At 44.8% G+C, this 19,300-nt stretch overlaps 1 protein-coding gene across 14 annotated transcripts in view; it reads right to left on the bottom strand.

Moving 5' to 3' along the window:
* Positions 1–247: 247 nt before the first annotated feature.
* LOC139417948 (la-related protein 1-like) overlaps positions 248–19,300 on the bottom strand; it is a 53,410-nt gene continuing 34,357 nt past the window's right edge. For 3 of the 14 annotated variants that reach the window (XM_071166957.1, XM_071166967.1, XM_071166961.1), the window contains 12 exons: positions 18,347–18,491; positions 17,601–17,778; positions 16,138–16,334; positions 14,945–15,373; positions 13,418–13,541; positions 12,863–13,068; positions 11,326–11,432; positions 10,988–11,145; positions 10,449–10,593; positions 6,854–6,963; positions 6,476–6,603; positions 248–3,659 (listed from right to left, as the gene is read on the bottom strand). In XM_071166957.1, the coding sequence (XP_071023058.1) occupies positions 3,435–3,659; positions 6,476–6,603; positions 6,854–6,963; positions 10,449–10,593; positions 10,988–11,145; positions 11,326–11,432; positions 12,863–13,068; positions 13,418–13,541; positions 14,945–15,373; positions 16,138–16,334; positions 17,601–17,778; positions 18,347–18,491 (2,152 nt within the window). In that variant the 3' untranslated portion in view covers positions 248–3,434. The remainder of the gene's footprint in view (positions 3,660–6,475; positions 6,604–6,853; positions 6,964–10,448; positions 10,594–10,987; positions 11,146–11,325; positions 11,433–12,862; positions 13,069–13,417; positions 13,542–14,944; positions 15,374–16,137; positions 16,335–17,600; positions 17,779–18,346; positions 18,492–19,300) is intronic. The other 11 variants (XM_071166971.1, XM_071166963.1, XM_071166966.1 and 8 more) reach the window with 5 other exon arrangements.

The raw sequence follows: 19,300 nt of genomic DNA on the forward strand, positions 1-19,300 counted from the left end.
AGCAAAAGGTCTGAATACTTAAGTAGATAAGATATTCATTTTTTAAATTAAAAAAAAAAAAGTGCAATAAATAAGCAAACATTTCTAAAAACCTGTTTTCGTTTTGTCATTATGGGATACTGTTTGTAGATTGATGAGGAACGTATTTTATTTAATCAATTTTAGAATAAGGATGTAGCGTAACAAAAATGTGGGGGAGAAGTCAAAGGGTCTGAATACATTCCCGAATACAAAAATGAGCTTTCTTATTTCAACCAGAAAAACAAGAGTTTAATGTAGCAATTTACCAAAGTCAGCTGGCTAATTTAATCATTCGGCTTTCTGGAGATCCCCACAGCAAAAGACAAAACAAGTAAATAAAGAGGACGATGACAGGCGGTGGTGAGGTTTTTTGTCCATTTTGTGTTTTTTTTTTGTTGTATTTAATAAGGAAAAGCATAATTACTACAAATCACAAATAACACTAATAGCGAATCACATCAGCCTACAAAGCAGATATTATGAATATTAAAATGTTATAATACAAGATCTCATTCAAGTATTTTACATTTTTCTGTTTTATATTTTTTTTTTGGGTTCCTTTTTATTTAATTTTTTTAAAATCTTTTTTTTTTCTCATGACAAGCCTGGGATATTGTTAAAGATAATGAACTATTAACATTTTTTTTTTAATGGTTCATATACAGCTGTTTCTCTATTTATATGGCTTTATGGAATTGTTTCTCCTTGTTCAGTTCCCAGACATCATAGCCATTCACATCCTCTCAAATAGTGACGTCGGTTGACAAACCCAAGGCGGGTTACGTCCATCTTCCTCGTCCTCCCCTCCCTCCCTCTTTCTCTTCAAAAGTCTGGCCCAGTCCACCCTGACCCTGCAGGATGCCAGGCATGGCGCCCCCTAGAGTTCATCGGAGCGCCCGCTGATCCATCCGCAGGGTTTGTCACTATGCTAAAGAAAAAGGCTGGACCCCAGAGCACCTGCCCCCCTTTATCCTGGCGGAGGGGGCACAGGTAACATTCACTGGGGGGGTGGGGGACATCTGTCTGTGTGGCTGTCTGGAAGGGCGCCCCCTGGTGACACACCACATCCTCTCAGAGGATTAACTGGGTTGGGAAATGGTTGGGACTTTTTTTCTCGTCTTTATTCCTCGAGGAAATGATTTCTTGAGTGATTCATATCAGCCTCCTGAATTGACCCCGCAGCTCCATTGAACTAAGCCCACAACAAAACAGAAAAAAAAGAAAAAAGCTAAAACATAGCTAATTCTCGCTAAACTCTTGTAAATTGTTCAACAATGGCGGGGAGGGTTAATAAAGATATCATTTGAAAACAAAAAACAAAACATGAAGACAACTGGACATTCTAACACAGGGGGAACCACCAGTGAATCTGAATCACTCCATTTCCCCTCCAGCAGATGGTATAGTTTAACTGTTATTTATGCTAATTTGTATTTAACTAAAAAAAGAGGACCATTGTACGTCACTGATCAATAACTAGTTAGGGGGACTATTCATATTCAACCACCAACATTAACTCATGGTACAATTCGTTCTAAATTGCTGTTGGGCGTGAACACACCAGCGATTCGCATCACACAATTTGTCAACACAATTCATCAAAATAAAATTTTGCAAATTAACTTTGATTTGGAGTTGAACTCTACACTTCCTGGAAATGTGTAATGTCTGTTGTTGCATTAAATGTCAGTTGATGCCCTAATGTAAATTTCCCTTTATTTGTACTATACTAATTTTCCCATTTCTTGAAAGTCCAGAGGTTTCAAAACACACATTCAATACAGAGACATACCCTAGCTTCAAACACAGCAAATTAAAAAGCAATAAGAGATGAGAACATTAAAAAAAAAATTTTTTTTTTTTTGAGTACGTACACATGTAAGGCGAATGAATATATAATCTGTTCTATAAACAATAAAACAAGTAGCCGGGAGGTGTAATTTCTCTTCATCTGTCCAATTCACATTTACATTAGTGGACAAAAAAAACAAAACAAAAAAATCATCTATTTGATATCATCAGTACTCATGTCGGATAAAGATTAAGTTATCTAAACTAGATTATTGTAGTTGATCTGACTGGATGTAGGGGAATATAACAGGTTGGTTGGGGTCAGAGGTGATACATAGCCTTGTCCATTGGTTACAGTTCTCCAGAAGAACGGAGTAGAGCCACCACTCTCTGGAAGAAACACTGGTGTGTGTGTGTGTGAGTGGTGGTGGGATGCGGGGGTATAGGCCATGCCAAGCTGCAGACTGAAGCCTTGTCTTGTTTAGCCCTGGAAAGCAGGCCATTACACCCCCCACCCCTCAAAACAAAGCCCACCACACACCTAAAGCACCTGCCGCAGCATGCCAGATCTACTGGGACTGAGAGCCTTTCCTCTGTCGTCAAGTCATCCGGATTGGTGATTCCAGTCCTGTAGCCTGAATGGTGTACAATGGATGGATGATAGGATGAACAGATCGATGGCTGAACGCATACTGTCCTTGGGAGGTTGGTGATTTGGGGGGGGGGGGTGTTAGGGGTGGGTGTGCCCCCCCCCAGCAAAGCATTTTAGCACAAAGAGCCACAAATTGCAAACACACCGAGGGGTGGGGAGGCTTTGTAACAGACCATATGACACTTGGAAGACAGTTCAGAAGGGGTGCTGTTTGGCAGGCGGGGGGGTGGGGGGGTGTCACTGAGTGGCCACTACTGTAGGTGATGACCGATGTTGCATATTTGCAATTATCAATGCTGTACAATCGACATTAAGGTGGCGGGCACAAATTAAGCAAAAAAACCATTAAAATAAGGCAACTTTCAACGATCTTGCTCATACTGAGGGACTGGTACAAGTCTTTTATTTTAATCATTTGGTTTCTTCTTGATTTTGATCTTCCCTCCAGCCCAAAACAAGTCAAATATTGTTTTCCTTAATTTTTTCAAAAGTATCAGTTTCCAATCCACCACTCACCCCATAGAAGAAAAAAAAAAGATCAGATCTTGAAGAATCACTCATCTGTCAGCCAACAGATGGTGTCAAATGGAAAGGAGGTCCAACGATAGAAAGGGGGCCACAAGGTTTGCAGTTGCCATCAAACGTGCTCAAAAAAAACCATCTTCATTCCCACATAGTAACCACCGGGAGAATATATGTTGCTAAGGTTAGCAAAAAAAAAAAAAACAAAAAAAAAAACTACAATGGAACACTTTATCCATTCCTTCAATAGTCTTTGTCTCCAACAAGACAAACCTCTGTTTCAAACAAAAGAAAGGAAATTAAAAATGGAAGAGCCTTGATTTATTTCAATCACGAGACATTCATCAAAGTCATTCTCTCATGCTTGGCGTGAACCATTGGACCCCCCCCCTTGTGTTGCAGAAAAGGATTTGATGACGTTGAGTTGATCCGCGGGTTGTCCGGGGGTTTACTTTGGTGGCTTGGTGTCTGATGCGGTGGTAGCCGAGGCCTGGGCCGAGGGTCGCTGGCTCTGGCTGCTGTTTCTGGCATCATCCTTGGCGGGGGCCTGGGCGATCGGGGCCGGGCCGAAGCCAGTTTGGCTGTGGGGGCGGCTGGAACCCTGGGAGGGGTGGCGGCGACGACCGTCTCCACTGGATGAGTGTCTCTTGCGACCCCCCTCCTCCATCGGGGGCTGAAAGGAAGGACAACGGTGAGATTTGGGATTGACTGAGGCCCCACAGACAGTCTAACAGAACGTTCTGTAACAAAAGCCTGCGTCACCAAATTACACGGTATTCCCTCTAGTGCACAACTTTGACCAGAGTCTTACGTGCCATTTGAGGTGGAGTCCAAAACTACAGGGTGAACAGGGCCGCCAAGAGACGAGTCTTGCAGCAATGGCTGCCATTTTGTTAATGTTTAACAAACCCACTTGCACAGTACCTTGAACCTACAAAAGCCTGACGGAGCATGATAGCACTCTGATAAAAGCCTTGTCAAACGAGTATGATAGCCAACGCTCTAAATGATAATTACCAAAAAAATGGTAGCACTGGTGCTCCCACTTAAAAAGGTTAGGAGCACCAGAAAATACAATATAATGAATTCTAGCTACTTTCCAAACACATGCTGTGCCTTAGAAGCTAATATGTAACACTAAATGCATTAGTTTATTATAAAAGCTCAAATTTGATACGAACACCTGTCATTGAAATAACTAAGTCATTTGTGGAATATTAGGTTCCTACATTGTGTATGAGTGCCATTTTCCTATTGAGATGCATTACATAGATAATGTCTCCAAATGTCAGGTTTGGGACGAGGACATGCAAGAAATGTGTCTAATTCATTGCGATGATCATTCATCTTCTGTGCCCCCAAATGTTTAAAATGAACTGGTCAAATTACCACGGCCCAGTTTCCCAAAAGCTTCTTGAGCCTAAGTTTTTAAAAAAAGAAAGTATTATTTAACTAGGCAAGTCAGTTAAAAATACATTCTTATTTACAATGACGGCCTACCGGGGAACAGTGCTCAGGAGCAGAATGGCAAATGTTTTATTTGTCCGCTCGGGGATTCAATCCAGCCTAACCTTTCAGTTATTTTACCAACGCACTAACCACTAGACTACCTGCCGACCCCAACAATGAAGTAGAGGCCGACAAATTAATCGGAATGGCCGATTTCAAGTTTTCTTCATAACAATCGGTAATCTGCATTTTTGGACACCGATCATGGCCGATGATATTGCACTCCACGAGGAGACTGCGTGGCAGGCTGACTACCTGTTATGCGAGTGCAGCAAGGAGCCACGGTAAGGTGCTAGCTAGCTTTAAACGTATCTCATAAAAAAAACTACCTTAGCATAATCACTAGTTACCTACACATGGTTGATGATGTTACTAGTTTATCTAGCGTGTCCTGCGTTGCATATAATCGATGCGGTGCCTGTTAATTTATCATTGAATCACAGGCTACTTCGCCAAACGGGTGATTTAACAAGCGCATTTGCGAAAAAAGGCACTGTCGTTGCACCAATGTGTACCTAACCAAAAACATCAACGCCTTTCTTAAAATCAATACACAAGTATATATTTTTAAACCTGCATATTTAGTTAATATTGCCTGCTAACATGAATTTCTTTTAACTAGGGAAATTGTGTCACCATGAGGTATCTCTCGTTTCATTGCTTTTCTACAGATATGGGAATTCTCCGGTCGGAAAGGTTATTCTCCGGTTCATCATCAAAGGTTATTCCATTATTGACGTTTTATGTTAAAAACATCCTAAAGATTGATTCCATACATCGTTTGACGTGTTTCTCTACAGACAGTAACGGACGTTTTTGACATTTTGTCTGCAACTAGGGAACGCGCTTCCTGACTTTGGATTTGTTTACCAAACGTGCTAACAAAAGTAGCTCTTGGGACATAAATGATGGACATTGTCGAACTAAATCAAACATTTAATGTGGAACTGGGATTCCTGGGAGTGCATTCTGATGACGATCAAAGGTAAGTGAATATTTATAATGCTATTTCTGACTTCTGTTGACTTCCCAATATGGCGGATATCTTTTTGGCTGCTTTGATGTCTGAAATCTGTATTCAGATTATTGCATGGTTTGCTTTTTCCGCAAAAAAAAAATTGAAATCTGACACAGCGGTTGCATTAAGGAGAAGTATATCTCTAATTCCATGTATAATAGTTGTATTTTCATCAACATTTATAATGAGTATTTCTGTAAATTGACGTGGCTCTCTACACAATCACCGCATGTTTTAGAACTACTGAACGTAACGCGCCACTGTAAAATTAGATTTTTTTATATAAATATTCACTTTATCGAACAAAACATACATGTATTGTGTAACATGAAGTCATATGAGTGTCATCTGATGAAGATCAAAGGTTAGTGATTAATTTTATCTCTATGTGTGCTTTTTGTGACTCCTCTCTTTGGCTGGGAAAATGGCAGAATTTTTCTGTGACTTGGCGGTGACCTAACAATCGTTTGTGGTGCTTTCGCTGTAAAGCCTATTTGAAATCGGACACTTTGGTGGGATTAACAACAAGATTACCTTTAAAAATGGTATAAGGTACATGTATGTTTGCGGAATTTTAATTATGAGACTTCTGTTGTTTGAATTTGGCGCTCTGCATTGTCACTGGCTGTTGTCATATCATCCCATTAACGGGATTGCAGCCCTAAGAAGTTACAATTATTATTTGGGAGATTTTTTTCCCCCATAGTCACACAGTACTTCCAGAATAGAACTTCTGGTCGCACAGCAAAATATTTTGACCAAATTGGTAGCACGTTAAGAGCCCTGATGATACCACTCTGATAACAGCCTTGATAAAACCGCTGTTATTCACACACGTGGCTGGTAGTAAAAGTTGTAAACATGTTTAAATTCACACTTAAAAAAAAAACAGGTTTCCCCAAGTAGTAAAAAGTTATTGTAGAAAAAAACAAAACAATTCTTTCACAGATTTCTCTACTTACATCGATTCTGAAATCTTCAAGACGCTTGAACTTGCTCAGGCACTCCTGCAGCTTGGGGTCGATCTCCATGTTTTTGTTTTTGGAGTATTTAAGAAACGCCCAAAACTTCTCTAGTCCATACAGCTGGCCTGTGAGAGACAGGGACACAGAAAAAAACATGAAGAAGGGACAGTGTTAAGGGGGCTAACGTCATTAAGGATAAGTCTCAAAATGGCAACCTAATCCCTATGTAAGGCTCTGGGTCAAAAGTGGCCCACTTTATGGGGAATAGGGTGCCATTTGGGATGTTGAAATGCACTCCTTTTTGGAAGCATAGTACGGAGAGTTACTGCACGGTGAGAATGTGTACAGTTGGGCGTTCCCTAGGCGACCTCTCACCAGCTTCGTAGTCTTTCATGGTCTCCTCCTGGAAGTCTTTGAAGATGTCTGGTCTGAATTTCCTCTCTAGTCCGTAGCTATAGTACCTGAACAGACACTCCAGACCGTACCTGCAACACACAACATATATATATTTTTTTTTTGAACAATCTGCCTTGTGTGGTGATCAAGCAGACTAAACTAACACTCATCTAACACCCGTAGTGGGCAACTGAGATCCTGGAAGGCCACACAGTTCTGGCTTTTGTTCCAACCCAGCAGTAAGATGGCTAATCGAACTAATTGCGGTAGTCTAAATGGAAGACTGATTAAATCAGGTGTGTTAAGAGCTAGGGCTGGGCGATATATAGAATTCATTCAAATGAACACGCTAAAACCAATGTCCCAAATGCCTGTATCGCGAGAATCAATTTTTTTGTAAATAAAAATAATGAATGTTCCGTGACTTTTTGGTTTCATCACCTGTGCATCTTCCCATTTCACAGACACCAAGCCCCTCCCCCTGTGCATCTTCCCATTTCACAGACACCAAGCCCCTCCCCCTGTGCATCTTCCCATTTCACAGACACCAAGCCCCTCCTGAGCATCTTCCCATTTCAGACACCAAGCCCCTCCCCCTGTGCATCTTCCCATTTCAGACACCAAGCCCCTCCTGTGCATCTTCCCACACCAAGCCCCTCCTCCTGTGCATCTACCCATTTCACAGACACCAAGCCCCTCCTCCTGTGCATCTTCCCATTTCACAGACACCAAGCCCCTCCTCCTGTGCATCTTCCCATTTCCCAGACACCAAGCCCCTCCTCCAGTGCATCTCCCCATTTCCCAGACACCAAGCCCCTCCTCCAGTGCATCTCCCCATTTCCCAGACACCAAGCCCCTCCTCCAGTGCATCTCCCCATTTCCCAGACACCAAGCCCCTCCTCCAGTGCATCTCCCCATTTCCCAGACACCAAGCCCCTCCTCCAGTGCATCTCCCCATTTCACAGACACCAAGCCCCTCCTCCTGAGCATCTTCCCACACCAAAGCCCCTCCCCTTGCCACTCACAACAACAGAAGACTAACTTATTCTCTGACAAGCTGCTTAAACTAGCTATTTGCATTTGAGGACTGGCCCAACAGGAAAAAAATACATTAAAAAAAAAAGTCATATGGACACCGAAATGCTTAGACATTACTTTACTGTAAAAGACGACTAACCTTTCTACCCTTTTTATGTCCCAAAATGTAGAAACCTAAACTAAAACGAGATCATCAATGAGCATGATTGTGGAAAATAACACGTACCGCATTTTAGACAAACACTTGTTGTGTTTCTAGTCCGTGTTTTTCTAAATGTGCAATGAGCATAAGCATTGTTATAAAGGAATTGGCAAATCCATTCTCATTAAATAAGCATCATCTTATCTAGGTAGGCCACTTGATTTAAAGTTTTACAGGCCAAGTGGATCGAAAAACAGACAGGAATGTGTACTCACAACAGTTCAACAGCTCTGCCTTGTTAGCGAGCAAATAGACTTAAAACATAAAGTTCAGCTGGCTACTCACTAGCACGTGGGCTTGAGAGTGTTTATGAGACCAGGGCTAAATTTGTTATACTAGAAGAATTTGGTTATTATTACCCCACCCTTATCTGATAAAAACCTACTTCAGCCCTCAACCTCCACCCGTTCTGACAGTCACCTTCTGTTAAAGGTCCCCAAAGCACACACATCCCTGGGTCGCACCTCGTTTCAGTTCGCGACTGGAACAAGCTGCAATAAACACTCAAACTGGACAGTTTTATCTCCATCTCTTCATTCAAAAGACTCAATCATGGACACTCTTACTGACAGTTGTGGCTGCTTTGTGTGATGTATTGTTGTCTCTACCTTCTTGCCCTTTGTGCTGTTGACTTTGTCCAATAATGTTTGTACCATGTTTTGTGCTGCTACCATGTTGTGTTGCTGCATTGCTGTTGTTATGTTGTGTTGCTACCATGCTGTGTTGTCATGTGTTGCTGCCTTGCTGTTGTCATGTTGTGTTGCTACCATGCTGTGTTGTCATGTGTTGCTGCCTTGCTGTTGTCATGTTGTGTTGCTGCCTTGCTGTTGTTATCTTAGGTCTCTATGTAGTGTTCTCTTGTCTGTCACAACTATCCATCAACACACAATCAAAAGTTTTAGAACACCTACTCATTCAAGGGGTTTTCTATATTTTTTTTACTACATTGTAGAATAATAGTGAAGACATCAAAACTATAAAATAACACATGGAATCATGTAGTAACCAAAAAAAAGTGTTAAACAAATCAAAATATATTTTATATTTGAGATTCTTCAAAGTAGCCACCCTTTGCCTTGATGGCAGCTTTGAACGCACTTGGCATTCTCTCAACCAGCTTCATGAGGTAGTCACCTGGAATGCATTTCAATTAACAGGTGTGCCTTGTTAAAAGTTAATTTGTGGAATGTATTTCCTTCTTAATGCGTTTGAGCCAATCAGTTGTGTTGTGACTAGGTAGGGGTGGTATACAAGATAGCCCTATTTGGTAAAAGCTGTTCTTTTCTCTCATATTATAGCAAGAACAGCTCAAATAAGCAAAGAGAAATTAGAGTCCATCATTACTTTAAGACATGAAGGTCAGTATACGGAAAATATCAAGAAGTTTGAAAGTTTCTTCAAGTGCAGTCGGAAAAAACCATCAAGCGCTATGAAGAAACTGGCTCTCATGAAGACCGCCACAGGAAAGGAAGACCCAGAGTTACCTCTGCTGCTGAGGATAAGTTCATTAGAGTTACCAGCCTCAGAAATTGCAGGCCAAATAAATGCTTCAGAGTTCAAGTAAACAGACACATCTCAACATCGACTGGAGACTTCGTGAATCAGGCCTTCATGGTCAAATTGCTGTAAAGAAACCACTACTAAAGGACACCAACAAGAAGAAAAGACTGGCTTGGGCCAAGAAACACAACCAATGGACATTAGACCGGTGGAAATCTGTCCTTTGGTCTAGAGTCCAAATATGAGATTTTTGTTTCCAACCACCGTGTCTTTGTGAGACTCGGAGTAGGTGAATTGATGATGATGTAGGCCTCAACCACCCCCCCCCCCCCCCCCCTCCTCCCAGTAGGCCCCCCCCCCTCCAGTAGGCCTCAAACCCCCCCCCCCCCCCCCCCCCCCCGTAGGCTTCAACCTTCTCTGTATGTTTTAACTAAGGGTAATGTAGTAGGCACAAGCAGGGGGAGGGTCTACACAAACAACCTGCATTTTAGCCACACGTGTACAGTTGTGATGCTGTAATCTATATAGTTATGCTGCCATATCGTAGCCTGAGTTGCTGAAAAAGACCGCTTCTACTTTTGACTCGACTGCCCCCTGCTTTGTCAATGTTTGAAATGGTGAAAACAGAAGAATCAAATCGCTATTTAGACTGCCTGTGTGTTGTCTCTACCTAGAGTATACTGCGAGCAGATGAGAAGACCCTCTCAAACCTTTCGCTGTCGGGGAAGAAAGGTCGAGGTAAAGTCGGATCCGCGGCCACTCCACACAGTCAAATATCTACGTGTAATCTGTAGATGGATGAGTATTAAGCAAATAACGAAATGAAACATGTACCTGTATCCCTCCTTGCCGTCCTCCACCACCAGCTGTCTGAACTCCTCATACATCTTCCTGTTGAAGTGATCCCTTAGGAAGAACGACCAGAAACGGAACAGCGTGTTCATCTCCTGGGATTGGCCGATGCCCAACCGCTTGCGCTCTGTGATTGGTGGAGTAGAAAGGGTGAAAGGGTGAGACACTTTGGCTGTGTTGTGTTCTAAATGCCAACTTGTTCCCCATATTTTCAAAAGTAGTGCACTATGTAGGGACCAGGTTGCTATTTGGAATGCAACCTGAGTATCAAAGTAAGCCACTGCAATTTACACACAAGTGTAATGTGAACTGTGTGTGGGGCAACGTGACTTTCTAGAGACTGTGACAAAGTCAGACGTTTCTGAATGGAAAATAGTGAGTAATGGAAGCAGTATATGAAATGGTAAAGGTACTACGCATGTACTCTTTAAGTGCGTGAATGACTGATCTGTGTGTGTCTGTGTGTCTGTGTGTTTAGGGGGGGGGGGGGGGGGGGGGATATATATGGTAGCTATGAGTACCGTTTAGGCAGCGCCGACGGTACTTGTGGTAAACATGTTGAGTGAAGCCGTTCTCCTTGAGCAGTTCGTGGGAGGGGTGCTGGAACTTGGGGAGCGACTGGGGGGTACAGCCAATTCCCCCCAATGCAGGGGTACCCTCTGAGGGGCTGGCGTTGGAGCTGGAGAGAAGGGGGACGGGTCATTAAATACACAGACATCAAGGATAAATTAAACCTGAAATGAACATACGAGTAGACTTACCAACGTGGTAAACCACTCAACAAATAAACCACTCAATTTTGTAGGTAAAATGAACAGGTGTACACGTTCGCAAATCACACAGGTGAGACTTGTCTCACCTGACGGAGGCAGTGCGGGACCGGTGTTCTCGTGAGTCCATCACCCAGCCAACGTGGCACTCCATTGGGGGGTTAGAGCTGTGTCTGGTCTTCCTTTTCCTGGGGGTCTGGAGAGAGAAGGGGGAGAGGGATCGAGAGAGAGAGAGAGAGAGAGGGATCGAGAGAGAGAGAGAGAGAGAGGGATCGAGAGAGAGATAGAGAGAGGGCAGTTAACTACACCAGGAGAATGACAGAAGTCAAGACGCCCACACCCAAATCCAGCCCTAGTCGTCAGTTTGAAGTGAGACACACTTTCCAAATCATATGTATAAACAGATGCGCAGTATAAGTCTGATATCATCTATATGTACAGTGCTGTGGCAAAGGAATGGCCCCCTTTTCTATGCAAAAGTTGCACACATTTGAAAGGGGGCAAATAACAGGCTGTTCCCCTGGGAGATCAACATCAAACAGGCTGTTCCCCTGGGAGATCAACATCTAGCAGGCTGTTCCCCTGGGAGATCAACATCTAACAGGCTGTTCCCCTGGGAGATCAACATCTAACAGGCTGTTCCCCTGGGAGATCAACATCTAACAGGCTGTTCCCCTGGGAGATCAACATCAAACAGACTGTTCCCCTGGGAGATCAACATCTAACAGGCTGTTCCCCTGGGAGATCAACATCTAACAGGCTGTTCCCCTGGGAGATCAACATCTAACAGACTGTTCCCCTGGGAGATCAACATCAAACAGGCTGTTCCCCTGGGAGATCAACATCTAACAGGCTGTTCCCCTGGGAGATCAACATCTAACAGGCTGTTCCCCTGGGAGATCAACATCAAACAGGCTGTTCCCCTGGGAGATCAACATCAAACAGGCTGTTCCCCTGGGAGATCAACATCAAACAGGCTGTTCCCCTGGGAGATCAACATCAAACAGGCTGTTCCCCTGGGAGATCAACATCAAACAGGCTGTTCCCCTGGGAGATCAACATCAAACAGGCTGTTCCCCTGGGAGATCAACATCAAACAGGCTGTTCCCCTGGGAGATCAACATCAAACAGGCTGTTCCCCTGGGAGATCAACATCTAACAGGCTGTTCCCCTGGGAGATCAACATCTAACAGGCTGTTCCCCTGGGAGATCAACATCTAACAGACTGTTCCCCTGGGAGATCAACATCTAACAGGCTGTTCCCCTGGGAGATCAACATCTAACAGGCTGTTCCCCTGGGAGATCAACATCTAACAGGCTGTTCCCCTGGGAGATCAACATCTAACAGGCTGTTCCCCTGGGAGATCAACATCAAACAGGCTGTTCCCCTGGGAGATCAACATCAAACAGGCTGTTCCCCTGGGAGATCAACATCTAACAGACTGTTCCCCTGGGAGATCAACATCTAACAGGCTGTTCCCCTGGGAGATCAACATCTAACAGACTGTTCCCCTGGGAGATCAACATCTAACAGGCTGTTCCCCTGGGAGATCAACATCTAACAGGCTGTTCCCCTGGGAGATCAACATGAGTCGAAGCTAAATGGCAGAAACTCTTATTTGTTACCATGGCGTCGACAGGCCGGCTCTCCTTCACCACGGGGTAGAAGCGGGGCGTCATGGGGGGGTCCTTCCGGTGCGGGGTGCGTGGCGTGCGGGGTGTCCGGGCACTGCGGTAGTTGGGCGAGTCAGGCACAGTAGTCGGGAGGGAGCGTGCTATTGTGGAAGGCTCGGGGGCACCGAACAGTTTGTTCGCCAAGGCGTCTACGGGAACTGAGAGATGTGAGACATAGGAGACATGAGTGATATCTGGAATACAGTTATGGGTCATTTTAGTATCACAGCTATATAAAGGATATGCACATGAGTAAGACGGGTATCTTATGTGGAGGAGGGTATTGCTATAGTTTCCAAGCTTTTCAGTGTGTGTTGCAAAAAAGCCATAGACCCGCTACCAACTCATTGTTCTGCTCCATGGTGTCATTGCCCGTTCGTTCAGTTCAGTGGTTGAGCTAGGCACTGGATAGGTTGCGTAACCCCTGTTTTATTGAGAGGTCGGCGTCTTGTCCGTGTCGGCCTTGTCCGTGTGTGTGTGTGTGTGTGTGTAGTCCGTGGTACTCACTCTGCTGGGGCTTGGGGGGTCCCGGGGGTACCTCCTGGTTGGGGTCGACAGGGGGCTCTGGGGTCAGGCAGTCAAACTCCTCTCGGCTGATCAGGTGAACCTTCTTGAAGTTCTCCACCTCTTGCTGCAGAGACAACATGGCAGAGAGCCTCAGTGAGACAGTGGTCAAACTTAATGGGCAGATTTGAGCCCAGTCTAAGAGGAAAAAAAAACGTTTTGATTCTCCATTGAAAGTGCTTTTTAGTCGGGGCTAGCCGTTATGTGTCCAGGACTAGCCGTTATGTGTCCAGGACTAGCCGTTATGTGTCCAGGACTAGCCGTTATGTGTCCAGGACTAGCCGTTATGTGTCCAGGACTAGCCGTTATGTGTCCAGGCGATGAACATTCAAAAAGCCAAACATTGGACCATGCCTCATTGCATGTCCAAAACAACAAAAGCCGGAGGATATAGTTAATGGCCTGTCATCTATGATCTATGTAGCCTAATGTACCTTCTAATGGTTGGGTTATGGTTGGACACACACACACACACACACACTGACCAAGAAACTACAAGGCTATAGTAGAGCCTTCAATCTAACTGCTATTTCATCCCGGTCCATTTCAAACTAGTCTGGATGTCAACATGCAACGATCTCCACAACACAACACACAATAATCAACTTTCCTCCATAACAAAACTGGTAGAATTTTTTTTTTTAGCAAAAACAACGACTACTAAACTGGAATGCTACACACAGAGCCTGTGTCCTCAATGGAAACATGCTTCCTACATAGAGCTCTGCTTTGTCCAGGGCACATAGGACTCTGGTCAAAAGCACAGCGCACCAAAATGAGGAAACGGGTGCCATTTTTGAAGCACTACTTACATTTCCAGCCCCAGCCATCGCGAAGTCTAGCAAAGTTACCTCTGAAGACATTTGAAGAGTAATATATCCCCCCCCCCGAAAACCCACTTAAACAGAGCCTTTAGCTAAAGAGGAGGCAAGCCTAGTTAGGGTTTATTTATAAACAAGGGAACTCTTTTCCACACACCACTGGATTGGGGGGGGGGGGGGGCACGTGAACGGGCACAAAGAGCCCTGTCACAATGAGAGCAGGGACAACAAACACACATTCAAAATGGCAACACGACCATTCTGTGGCCCGCCACATCCAGACCCCCCGCGTGCTCACAGGCCTTGGGACAGAAACATCCACAACTGCAGCCAGAATAGACAACTGGAACTTTTCAGAATAGCCCACTTAAGTTATATATCAGTGATGCATACAACAGTTTTTTTGTTGTTATCGTTTATTATTGTTTAAATAGTTTCTGGGCCTGGTGGAAGCTAGGTTAAACATGCCTAATTTAACTAAGAGATATGGAATTAGTTAGGGGAAATTCTGCTATTCACCACATTCCCATCGGCAACACTGGTAAAAAAAATAATTGAACAAACAACTACTAATCCCTGTGGGTTTTAACTCGATTTACCTTTCTTGATACCCGACTACGGAGTTGACGTCTCAGCGAAAGGGACTGACCTTGATGGTGGCGTACTCGGGTTCGTAGTTGTCATCCCACAGATCTGCTTCGTAGTAGTACAGGCCGTCGTTGATCACCTTCACCAGCTCGTTGGTCAGCTTAGAGCGTGACGTGTGGTGGCCCGTACGGTCGCCACCCGGGTGCTTGCGCAGGTAAGGCGGCGTCTGAGTCACGATGAGGATTTTGTTAACGTCGTTGTCGGCGATTTCGCAGTCCGAGTCGTCGTCGGACCAGTCGGTGAAGGTGTTCCTGCGACCATCTATCTGCTCCATCTCCTCGTCGAACATGAAGTCCAGCTCCTCGGGCTCGTCCTGCTCCTCCTTGGCTCCCGTGGCCGAGGCCTGGGCTGGGGAGACCGAGGGGATTGGGCTGGGGCCTGGCTGGGGCACCGGGGAGACAGCCTCTTCCTTCTGCTGCAACGAGGGGGTCTACCGTCAGTTAACGCCCAGGGAGGAGGGAGGGAGGTATGGATGGATGACAAAACAAAGGTGGAGAGGGAGACAAGTGGAGAGAGGGCAATGTAGAGGTATGGTGTATATACCCTCAAATGACACCCTATTATTCCCTATGTAGTGCACTACTTTTGACTAGGGATCTGGTCCAAAGTAGTGCACTAAATAGGGAATAGGGTGCCATTTGGGATGCAGATATTAGGTCATGAAATTGGTCGTAAGTGTCTTGAAGGAAGCCTTTATAATCATTGGGTTTTGATGCAACATTGCCCTGATATCCATATAAGCGATGGGGGGGGGAATAAATGTAGACCACATTAGGGATATTATAAATTGTGTCATATTGTTTTGACAATTTCGCAATGTTATTTTTGCGCTAGTTGGCTGTCCCCTGCACCAAAACTCCCAGTATTTCCTTCATAGCTTGTCCTCCATCTTGTTTGGGTTTTTTTTAAATTAGGGAGACAATTCTGTTTTCAGCATTTCTATTTCATTGACTGATCTAAACTAATTTTCTCATGGTTCTCGTCCCTCTGCAGCAGACATTTGGTGAGCAATATGATTGGCTGAACAAATCGCAATAAAAATCAGTGTTGAATCTCACAACACACAAAGAAGTGTGAGAAATGCAATACACATCATATTGGCACCCAAATATCGCGATAATATCGTATTGTGAGGTTTGAATCCCCCTTCCGGAACACGTTCAGGTCCCTCTCCTCTCCTTCAGCTCCACTCACCTTGGGTCGGGCCGGGGAGGGCCTGGGCCTCTTTTTCACCTCGATCCAGGACTCAGAGTCCAGGTCGGGGAGACTCGCCGACAGGCCCTTGGACATGCTCTTCAGGTTGGACACGTCCTGCTCCACCTTGGGCTGCATGGAGGCCCTGGTTGAGCCCCTGGTGGGTGTGGAGGACCGGGGAGACCCTGGAGCAGATTCTGTCGATTAGATTGACTATAGGTGATCCCTAGTCTAGACAAGCCTACAGGATGTACCATGTGGACAGACAGGTGCTCATTAGACAAGCCTACAAGGCGGACAGAGCGGTGAGTGAGCTCACCAGATAAGCAACCCAATGGACTAAATCAGCTTTGCCTAATCAGGGTCTACTTGACACAACAAGAGAGCCCTCGACTGAATCAGAATGAGTCCACCTCACAGTATCACACTGTATAGCCCAGTCTTAAAAAAAAAAAAAAAAAACTTGGGTGTCTAGGCTGGGCCCAAACTGAGCCAACATGGGAGGCTTTTAACCTTCACCAGGGTGTTGTGATGCTATAAGTGGATAGTGAGACACTAGCAAGCGTACGGTGACTGTGACTGGCTAGGCAGCTGAGTATAGCCATGTGCTTATAGAGCAACTCTGTATGGCCAAGTGTACAAACGTCTGTTTTCATAGTGAAAATACACACACACACACACACACACAGACTGTTAAAGTGGATGTGTGGCTGACTAGGTGGATCAATACACCTGTTTTGAGGAGCTAAATGGATAGTCACTGTCAGAACGGGTGGGTATCTGTTCTACAGCGGGCCACTGTCAGAACGGGTGGGTATCTGTTCTACAGCGGGCCACTGTCAGAACGGGTGGGTATCTGTTCTACAGCGGGCCACTGTCAGAACGGGTGGGTATCTGTTCTACAGCGGGCCACTGTCAGAACGGGTGGGTATCTGTTCTACAGCGGGCCACTGTCAGAACGGGTGGGTATCTGTTCTACAGCGGGCCACTGTCAGAACGGTTGGGTATCTGTTCTACAGCGGGCCACTGTCAAAACGGTTGGGTATCTGTTCTACAGCGGGCCACTGTCAAAACGGTTGGGTATCTGTTCTACAGCGGGCCACTATCAAAACGGTTGGGTATCTGTTCTACAGCGGGCCACTATCAAAACGGTTGGGTATCTGATTCTACAGCGGGCCACTATCAAAACGGTTGGGTATCTGATTCTACAGCGGGCCACTATCAAAACGGTTGGGTATCTGATTCTACAGCGGGCCACTATCAAAACGGTTGGGTATCTGATTCTACAGCGGGCCACTATCAAAACGGTTGGGTATCTGATTCTACAGCGGGCCACTATCAAAACGGTTGGGTATCTGATTCTACAGCGGGCCACTATCAAAACGGTTGGGTATCTGATTCTACAGCGGGCCACTATCAAAACGGTTGGGTATCTGTTCTACAGCGGGTGTAGCTGCTTTTACCTGTCTGCTCAGCGGGCGTCTGCCGGGGCACGAACTCCGGGCAGTGGATGAGCTGGGTCAGGTCGACTTGGTTGTGGTCCGGTCCCATGGAAAGACCCGGTAGAGGCCACTTCTCGGGTTCCACCTTGCGGCGGATCTTCATTTCGATGATCTCCACCTCTTTGCTACCCTTTAAAGACTAAGGGGGTAGATTTAAGAGTGTTGAGGGTATGAAACACACTTAAATAGTATCTACTCATCTATCGTTATACGCATGTGTGTGTGTGTGTGTGTGTGTGTGTGTGTGTGTGTGTGTGTGTGTGTGTGTGTGTGTGTGTGTATGTATATATATATATATATACATACACACACACATAATATATATATAATATATATATAATATAATATATATATATATTTTTTTTATTTTTTTTTATTTTAATTTTACTAAAACCACACGAGGGCAGGATTGGACCCCCTTGCTGGCCAAATCAGGCAACCTGTCTGAATGTTTGGCATCCCTGATCTAGAATATTCTCAATGCCGGGCAAGTTGGAACACATTCCTGCATTACATTCAAAAAAACTTCAAAGGGAAAGAAACTAATGCAGGAAGTGTTTTTTTTGTTGTTGTTGAGAAGTCAAAACTCGTTGAAAAAGCCTTGAATTATCTACAAATCTGATGAGTTCTGACGTTAGAGAGACGTATTTATTTCTAGAGCCATCCGCCACCTTGCTAGAAACAGCTAAGAAGGGGGACGTACGTACCTCTATGATGAGGTTGACGTCGGTGGTGAGGGCCTGCACCCTGTGGAAGCTAGCGACCAGGCCAAGAGACAGGAAGCCTTCCTGATCCATCTTCCTGCGCAGGAAGAAGTCCCGCTCCAGGTTGTCAAGGCTGAAGTAATACTCACTACGGAGAAAATGCAGGAAGTCAACAAAAATCAGTCTTCCTAGAATCACAATGCCTTTATTGTGAAGACATGTTCAATAGAACACAATCTGAAGATGTTTTTTGTTTGTTGGAAAAGCCCTTGTCAGGGAGTGCAATGATACGAGGTGGGGAAAGTGTTGAGACTAAATATTTGTCTATCGTCTCAGCTTCGTTTTGGAGTGAAAATAAATGGAATTTCAACTACAATCCGTTGTATTGGAGATGGAATTTGATCATGGAAATTGTAGGCCTATGTATGTACACCTAAATTCAGATTCCATGTTATATTCTGGGGCCACCCATATGACAAAAATGTGCATGAATGCCAATCCTTTTGGTTGAAAGAGTCTGCTAAAACAGCATAGGTTATTTACATGATTTAAACCCTGAAAAAGACAACAATGACCAACGGCACTAGTTCTAAAGAGCAGTAACCAACGGCACTAGTTCTAAAGAGCAGTAACCAACGGCACTAGTTCTAAAGCGCAGTAACCAACGGCACTAGGTCTAAAGAGCAGTAACCAACGGCAGTAGTTCCAAAGCGCAGTAACCAACGGCACTAGTTCCAAAGCGCAGTAACCAACGGCACTAGGTCTAAAGAGCAGTAACCAACGGCAGTAGTTCCAAAGCGCAGTAACCAACGGCACTAGTTCCAAAGCGCAGTAACCAACGGCACTAGTTCCAAAGCGCAGCAACCAACGGCACTAGTTCTAAAGAGCAGTAACCAACGGCACTAGTTCTAAAGCGCAGTAACCAACGGCACTAGGTCTAAAGAGCAGTAACCAACG

The sequence above is a fragment of the Oncorhynchus clarkii genome, chromosome 10 (assembly GCF_045791955.1).
Source record: "Oncorhynchus clarkii lewisi isolate Uvic-CL-2024 chromosome 10, UVic_Ocla_1.0, whole genome shotgun sequence".
NCBI classification, from domain to species: Eukaryota; Metazoa; Chordata; class Actinopteri; order Salmoniformes; family Salmonidae; genus Oncorhynchus; species Oncorhynchus clarkii.